The sequence below is a fragment of the Neolamprologus brichardi genome, chromosome 8, assembly GCF_056152115.1.
Source record: "Neolamprologus brichardi isolate AB-2024 chromosome 8, ASM5615211v1, whole genome shotgun sequence".
Classification (NCBI taxonomy): Eukaryota; Metazoa; Chordata; class Actinopteri; order Cichliformes; family Cichlidae; genus Neolamprologus; species Neolamprologus brichardi.
Window position 1 is genome coordinate 14,529,206 of NC_142111.1, and position 8,957 is coordinate 14,538,162.

The 8,957-nt window shown below is 41.0% G+C and overlaps 1 protein-coding gene across 1 annotated transcript in view; it reads right to left on the reverse strand.

Moving 5' to 3' along the window:
• The window catches only part of atrnl1b (attractin like 1b), a 73,843-nt gene extending 64,886 nt beyond the window's left edge, over nucleotides 1–8,957 (reverse strand). The window contains exons 1-7 of the mRNA XM_006791232.3: nucleotides 7,816–8,957; nucleotides 5,777–5,860; nucleotides 4,490–4,603; nucleotides 4,040–4,168; nucleotides 3,597–3,805; nucleotides 2,714–2,888; nucleotides 297–384 (exon numbers count right to left, since the gene is read on the reverse strand). Of these exons, the coding sequence (XP_006791295.1) occupies nucleotides 297–384; nucleotides 2,714–2,888; nucleotides 3,597–3,805; nucleotides 4,040–4,168; nucleotides 4,490–4,603; nucleotides 5,777–5,860; nucleotides 7,816–8,066 (1,050 nt within the window). The 5' untranslated portion in view covers nucleotides 8,067–8,957. The remainder of the gene's footprint in view (nucleotides 1–296; nucleotides 385–2,713; nucleotides 2,889–3,596; nucleotides 3,806–4,039; nucleotides 4,169–4,489; nucleotides 4,604–5,776; nucleotides 5,861–7,815) is intronic.

Here is an 8,957-nt window from a genome sequence, read left to right on the forward strand (position 1 = left end):
CATTTTTTTTAGCAAGCTAAAGAATCATCTCTAAACGTGCCATAAATGTGCCTCTAGGACAAGCCTGCGTTTGCTTTAAACTCCATAATTTAAAGTTGTTCTCCTGCTGTTGTTTTAAAATAGTTCTGTGTTTGGAATATGTTACAACATTCAGTTACTCAAAGAAATAAGCAGTTCCTGTTTGAAAGCAACCTTTTCTTTTCTGAAACCACATTTGATTGCTTTTCTTCCCACTTCTCCCAAATATTCCTCCCTCTCAGTCACTGTTGTGGTTTCCTAATTCTGTGTGTGTTTACCTGGCAGGCAGCAAGTGAGTGGCCATATCTTGGCACGGGGCCACTATTGATGGGAACTGTGTTCCAAATGCCACTCTCGAGGTTGTAGCTGCAGAGTAAAGAAACAGAATTTTACACTTTAAATGCAGCTCCAACACACCAAAGAGGGGGGAAAAGCCCTATACATATTCACTTTTTGTCCCACTGTGGCTTCATAACATGCCTGCAACGATTCATCGATCAATAATAAAATAAAAAAAAATCCTTAAGGTATATTTTTTTGCTTTGATGCTTAGTTTAAATTCAGTGTAAGCGTGAGTGTTTCACCCACATAGACCTGCAATAGAAACATATCTAGAAGCATGTGTGTGAATACAAAATTAAAACAGCATGAAGCCCAGGCAGGCCCCAGGTTTTAAACAAAAAGACTGATAACAGCAGCACTGAAGATGATGCTGTCACGGTTTAACGTGGAGCCGCCGTCTCTCTACATACAACCCACGAGGAGTGAAGAGGCGGAGCTCTTACTGAGACTGTGAGCTCAGGTGGAATGAAACATTTTTGATCACCTCCAGAACAACAGCGTTTGTTCCTGTAATCACCATCAAGAGCTGGCCGAAATCCTTCATCAAACCCCCTGATCAACAACCTCAGACGAGAAGAAAAACAAACTTCGTAGCTGCTCCACACACCGCCCTTTGTTTTACACAACAATGTACAGTAAAGCTACAGACACTACATTTGAATTTGCAGATAATCTATTAACTTAGTCTGATGCGATTAAATTAAGCAACTCGCTGACAGATGACGGGAGCCTTCCCACTTTATATTGCAGAGATACCTGCAGCAAGCAGGATGAATATAAAGGGGGGCATGCGGTGTTTCAAGGCTCTCATTATATAATTTTTCAGATTTATAATGAAATTATTGCTGTCAGCATTAATCTCGTTAATACGACGTTAACACCATAACCGCGTTAACACGGCAAATTGCCGTTAGCGAGTTAACGCGGATAGCCCCATGCGAGGGCTGCACGGCGTCAACGCATTAGTGCGGTTAGCTCGTTAATGCGTTAGCGGCGTGCAGCCCTCTCACGGGGCTATCCGCGTTAACTCGCTAACGGCGATTTGTTATGGCATTAACGTCATATTAACAAGATTAATGCTGACAGCACTAAATAAAATAATATAAAATATTGTTAATTGCATTCTATTATTATTTAAAATATAAAAATACAAGTTTACAATCAAAATGTACATTATTATTAAAGTGTCTTGTTTTCTAATATAAGTTTACCTCAAAGTCTTTAGATTTAATCGAGCTGAACATTTTGCTGTGCTAAAAATCTAGCAGGCTGACAAATGCATACGTTACTGTTGGCTGCCATTAACATCCAAAAAAAGACACAAAAAAAAGCACACCTGGTCACATCATCACACATTAGCAATTTAAACAAGGCACTCCAGGAGCAACAGGAATCATAACACCTGGTGATGAACAAACACTGAGCAGATGGTGAGAGCTCGTCTGAGCAACAAAGATGAACCATCGGCTAAACTGCGAAAGAACTCTGAGCGTGTGCCATATTTCTCAGTTTTTACAGAAGTAGTCCCAAAGAAATTTAAGATGCTGGAGGTGGAGGAAAATCACAGAAAAGATTTGTGGATATAGTGAAAGAGGACATGCAGAGAGTTGGTGTGACAGAGGAGGAGGCCGCTAGGGATAGGGAGAGAAGGAAGGAGGAGGAAGATGATCTGCTGTGGCAAAAGAAAAAGAAATCCCAAAGAAATTTGAGTAGGTCTTTTTTTCCTGTGCCAAGTACAGCACATACACAACAATCTGAGACAAGACATAACACGTTAAAAGTATACAGGGTAAAATAAATAAATGCATAAAAAGCACATAGAATATGAACTTTCATTTTAACTGCAAACCTTTCACATATTAAACCAGCGGACAGACACCTAAACCACAGTCACCACTTGATAATTTCAAACGACTTCTGCATAACTGGGACACACTGCAGCTGGTCTCAATAAGAAGCTGGTGAATAAAGTATAAGACATTCTCTAATGTCTCAGAGTGAAGGGGAATAACTAAAATAGAGCCGTAGCGATCCACAGCATATCGTAGCGAGGCAAAGGCGTAAAGTAGTGCCCCTTCACAGCCCTGCAAACTCTTCCACATCACCATCCAAGTACTTTAAATATTAAATTCTCAATTTGGCCGTCATGAGAGCAGCACATACACCATCACAATGTAAGTCACGGACACCTAAACTCATCTGCAATTTTTGTCGGGGAATAAAAGGAAATCTTTGCTTAGCCATACATTGTGTGTGAGCAAAACCATAAATAAGCAATGGTGGTTTTTCTATTCAGAAACACATCAACAACATACAAAGTGAGAATGCAGCTCGAGGAAAAACCTCTACTTACTTAAGAATCATCTGGAATGAGCTGTAGTTGAAAGTGTATCCCCCCACCACCCACATGACCTTTTCTTGCACCATAGCCATATGGGAGGCTCTGGCGAGTGATGTGCCGAAGGGCTTGACGCTGGGGAGGACCCAGAAAGATTCTGTTGACGGTACGGTCAGCGAACAGTCCGGGCCTGCAGGGACATACAGGAGAGCAGCAAAAGCAAAGTAATTATAGCTCAGGAACAATAAACACCAACGCTCATATGTACAAAAATCTCCAAAATCAATAATATTATAGTCTCTTTTATATCTGCTCCATGGCAACTTAATATTTCCATGATGCAATTCTTCATTAGCACCTGCCAGCTACTTTCATAATTACTCACTGAAACCTTAAAAAGGAAACAGGCTGCTCTCAAACCTCAAAACCCATAAACAGGGGAATGCAATTCAACAAACATGACAGTCAGAGAGAAGTAAACATGTTAGACTGTGCGATCGGAGGCCATGACAAAAAAAAGAAGAGATCTCAGCTAATGAGTCTGTCAAGTTTCATCACGCAGAAGAATTTTGTTTCCTCCAGCTCGAGGCGCATAATAATGCACAGGCCTGATCAGCGTGTTGCTAATCAGCATGACAGTACAACACAAGCTTACAACATAAAACCACCGCAGCCTTGCAGACCGCAGCGCACGTGGGAGGAGTCCATCTTTAGTACACCTGATTGCAAAATACATTGAGAGATGGTGTGATATAAGCTTTTGTTTTGGAAAAAATGTATTTTGTGTATGCCGCTTCAGAAATATGCCACAGGGTTAGATCAGAGTGAGTAGAGCTGCTCCAAATGACCTTAAGAGGGTTTTTTTAGCATCTGCAAAAGATCTGCAGCTTGCTCCCACCTTGCCAGCTGTCATTGCAGACACAAAGCTTCTCCCCTGTGAGGTCGCAGTAGCCGTGGTCGGGGCTGCCGCAGTTGTTTCTGCAATAAGGGATGTCACAGGCTTCGCCTTTCCAGTACTTGTCGCATTCACAGTACACTCTGCTGGCAGCTGAGTTCCCAGGTGTGCACTTCCCGTGGCCGGAGCAGTTATTGGGACAAGAGTTGATCCTGGACAAATATGATTTGGATTAGTACTCCAACACAGACTGAGGATGACTGAGGGGTGTTATCGGTTAGTGGAACAAAAAGACTGGAGAGACATAAAAACTGTTTAGCATGTCACTAGAAAAACAGCTATAAGGACACGAAAGCCTGAAAACAGTTTGCTGTCATCTATAATTAGAAAGACACCTAATCATTAGAATTGTGACGCTGATAATTACTCACAAGGTAAGTACTTACGAGTAAAATATTTCAAATCCTGTGAGGTTATAGGCAGCATCGCTGAAAAAGTGTAATAGTGCGTAGCCTGAAGTCGTCTCAACCTCAGGAACCGTCTCATTACCTCGTATCTCGGGCACGATGAGACCGCTATAGAGAAACGCAAAAAAAGAATCAGTATTACTTTCTCGAAATTTGCACCAGTTCTAAATTGCAAGCAGAAATTGGTAACTCTCTGCAGTCGACTTGAACTTTTGTTTCATGTGTCTGACTAAACAAACACAGAAGAAGAGTCTGGAAACCTTGACTCCAAAATTTTAACAAATTTTTTTCATGACTTTATTTGATTTATTCTTTTATTTTACAAACCAATACTGATTTGTTAAAAGTGCACACACTGGTTACAATGTGACAGAAGAGTAAAAGTATTTCATCTGTATCGAGGAATAAAGTAAGACGAAAGCGACTCACCTGAAAACAGCAACTAAAGGAGCATATATCGAGTCTCCGTCATAGACATACATGTGGTCCCAGCTACATTCTGTGGCAAAGTGGTTGAATCTTAAGCGAAGAACCGCATTTGGACTGAAGAAGAGAAATAACAATAGAATCACGGCTCAGGTTTTAATGGAAGCTAACTAGATTACATCAAGTGCTTTTCAGTCTTAATGACCACTCCAATCACTTTTGCACTACAAGCCACACTGACACATTAATGCATATTTATAATGACTTTTCTTGGCAAACAACCCATCATCTTTCATCCTTTCCTACACACTCGCTAATATGGGTTGAGTTCAATATCTTACCGAAGGACACTTCAACACACAGTTGACCCTACGATTAGTGAACGCCCCATTAAATCTCCTGAGTCACGGTGTAGTGATGAGCAGCATGCAGATTTATCGTAGGAATTTAGATCAAGGACTGTTAAACTTTTCATTGCCAGTGACCCTGCACAGGGAAGACGCTTTTCCAAGAATCTCGGTTGGAAAAGCGTCATCTCGGTTATAATATTACTTTAGTTGACTTTGGCCCAACATTATCTGACACAGTGGCCTGACTCAACTATTTCATCAAGCTCCCCAGTTAGCCGTCTAATAAGCCCAGTTACAGCAGCAATAACGCCTGGTTACACCCTGAGAGAAGTGAGTAATTTCAATATAGTATGATGTGTCACAATTCACAGTTTCCATTGCCCTAAGGAGGAAATAAAAGACATATACTTTTCTTTTTCTTTTAAACAACAGAAAATTGGCATATATGTTCCAAAATAATCACCAAATTATTCTGAAGACCCAATGGCTATGGTTTATGGGTACAGGGTAATCTTGGGAATATATCTTGAGAACCAGCGCTACTTCAAGATGCTCAAAAATGTTTCTTTTTCTTTAAACAGATACCACTGCATGATTTTTTCCGTTTCAGCTGAACCGTCTTAGTGAATATAAACTGTTTATTGCAATCGTGGTTTCCTGTCTGTCCTGGAGCAGCTGCTGTTGCCGTGACAATAAATAGCATCAACAGGTAAGGTAAAGGTTATTCTTTTCTCTGAATGATGATCCTTGTTAAACATATTAAACTTTCAAAATGCCAGAGCCAGCCAGCTTTACACTACATTACGTAAGCAACAAAAGCATACCCGTCGCCATAGAGATGCTGATGAGCTCCAATTAACTGCATTAATCAGTTTGCACTACATAATAAATTCTGCATACCCAGCATCTACACAACACAATGATTTACATAAATACTTACTAGCCCTCTATGAGCCAGGTGCACTTGGTTTTGTACTTGTAGTTGATTGGACCATCTGTGAGGTATCCTGAGGGTTCTGTCAGCCTGAAAAATCACAAAATTAAAACAGCACAGTTACATTTGGTTAAATTAAAGAATTTGCGGGGAAGAAAAAAAGATTTCTGACTGGTATGTACCTCAGTCACCCTATCACTTTTAAACAGATTTTCAAGGCTGACAGAGAAGTTCTATGCGATTCTGAATTGATATTAAGTTGTAATATCAATCAAATATTTTGTACGCAGATAGGTCTATTGGTGTTTCTCTAAAAAGATGTCTTGTCTGTGTTTGTCTCTGCCCATAAATGTTGACATGGGTGTCCAAACACAGCACAACACACAGTATTCATATCCAAAGGTTCAATTTAAGACCCCAGAAAATAACTGTCCCCCCAAGAAAAGTCCCAGTCAACCAAAACATCCAATCACTTGTCTCCTGAGAAGGTGCCAAACAAATTAGCAGTGTGTCACAATGATAGATGACTTCTAAATGGCCATATATCACTGTCCCATATCAAAAGAAATACGAATTAAATCCCCCCCCCCTCCCCCCTTATATTTTGGTTAGATTTTTCCACGATAACTGACTAAAGATTGGTTGTAATTCATAAAGACAGAATGATGTATATGAGCTTCAGATAATAATGCATCATAAAAGCTGACATTAGTGTAAAGATATGGCTGAGGTGTATTTACAGTCTCATAAATAACTCCTGAAGGTGAACACTAAACTCAAGTTAACTATCAAACAGTTTTGGCCATGTAGGTTTGAGCGTATCCAGGGAAACACTAGTCTGTCCTTCAGCGTATCAAGAGTCTGTGTGCTTTTTATCAACCGCACAGCACTAGGCAAGAAATTAATCTGTAATCCACCTTCAAGAAAGGAATACACTTGTTGGTGCTAGGCGGCAATGTGTAAATGTTCCTATTCCTAATGATAACAAAGTCTAAAAGATAAAGATTCATTACAGTTTGTGTGTCTGCTCCTGATGGGAGGTTACTACCTGACAGCATGCCTGATGACAACTTATAGCAAACCCAGGGCACATTGAAAGAGGGGTAATTACTGTGATCGAGGTACTTCTGTTCCACAGAGTGCTCCTTAAGTGTGTCAAAAGGTCATTATAAACGTCTGTGAAGATGAACATCGTTATTATTATATATTGCAAACATTTTAATCTTTCCTCGTTTTGTCACTTTGTCTCTGCCTCCTTCCTTTAGTACTCTGCACACAAGCCTTGACTTAGTGGCCTTATTACTATATAGCCTTGATAACTTCCTGTGCAGATCAGCAAAGGAACAACAGCTGATAAATATATCAGTCACATCCTCAGTTGGATTTTAGTTAAAGCTAGGTGATGACAGATGTTTCCTTACATCCACTGCGGGCTCCGCCTTCAGAAAAATAAAACCCAGTTGTACTCATTTGACTGTATCTGGAATCCATATCAGCAAGCAAGGTGCGAAGTCAATAATGACACGGTACAGACATGCTTTTCTACCCCATGCTCTCATGTGTCGACTGAACTCAACATTGCAAAGGCAACATGGCTCTTTACACATTGCCCCCCCCCCCCCCCCTTGTGTGGGAGAGAACATGATGAATAATAAAAGGCATGAAAACATTTAAGATCAAACATTTGACAGCATTTGTATAAATAAACATCTATGAACTTTACACTTGAAGGATGCAATGATAAATAATGAATGCCTGGGTTTTCTATTACTAAAGCTGGACCTCTTTAAAGTTAATAAAACTGAAGTGAGTTTGCTTGTGGCGTGCAATCACTTTCTCATCAATACCCCCCCCCAAAAAAAAAAAAAAAAAAAAGTTGAGTGAACACAGGTGTGTTTGTCCAGTTAAACGATCCTCCCCGACACTGCTGTTTAAAGGATAAACAGCAAGTAGACTGGGTCAAAGTGGATCCTAACCTACTTTTTGTATAAACAGATCACTTTACAAGCAATCAGAAACAGAAATTTAATTTTAAGGGGACTTACTTGAACCTCCCCTGGCAGTGCTGGCATTGGTCTCCCACCCATCCCCGGTCGCAGACGCAGGAGCCGTTGATACATTTTCCAGAGAGGCAGTTCTTTTCGCACGCTTTCGCCGGGGATGCATGAGTGACCAGTACAAAGTAAAACAAAACGTAGACCAACAAGTATCTGCTGATACCTCGCAAATCGCTGTGGATGGTCAGCTTGGGTCCAAAAATAAAGAGTTTAGGTTTACAGTTTCTCCCAGGATCCATTTTCCCCCCCTTCTCCACCGAAAACCGGGGCCTTGAGGTCTACTTTGGGAGAAAGCCTCGGATATTTAGGATGTTTTAATTATAACGAAAAAGTCCTGCATATTCGCTGAGTGATGTGCATACTTAAACGAAGGGCTTTAGCTAAGCCTGCTTACAAAGATTTGGGAGAAAATTGGCTAAGAAGTCGCAATGTTAGCTAAGTGTTTACAAAAGCTGCTTGGTTAACCGCATGCATAGATTTGGAGTGGGAGGAATTCCCTTCACCCTACTTCTTGTTGGAAGAACCTAGCTAAAAAGCCGACCATCGATTAAAGCTATTCAAGTAGCCTAGTCGATTAATACTCTGACAAGTTAAATTTGTTAGCATATGTAGCTTATTGGCTGTCTAGCCTCTGCTCGGTAATCTAACGTTACTGCATTGATTCAATACCATTCTCTCCCAAATGCCATTTGAGCAGCCATTTTAATGCGTAAACAATCCCACGGACTGAAAAGGGGATGCACACTTTAACATACGGCAGTCCTTCCACAGGTCGTAACACTTTCCCGGATATTTTCCACAGACGAACAAAGAGGTTGTAGCGTGTGAAGCCCAGGACCCGGAGAGCAGGCTGCCGCAGTGAACATGGATGTGGTGACTGCGATGTGGAAACAGCAGTGCTATTCTTGCCGACCGGAGAGAGCGCTGGGTAAACACTTTGAACTGTTGTTGGTCCTGTTAGTCTATTCCCAAAACGACTGCAGCATCCTTAAACGTATATTTCCTTGGCCACACTGTCTGGTGTTGTGTCCTTGTACTCCAGTGGGGGGGAAACCACGCCGTTGCTCTGAAAACATGACAAGAACTACAGCTGCGATGGATTTGCTAGCGCAGCGACACTAGACAGTTCC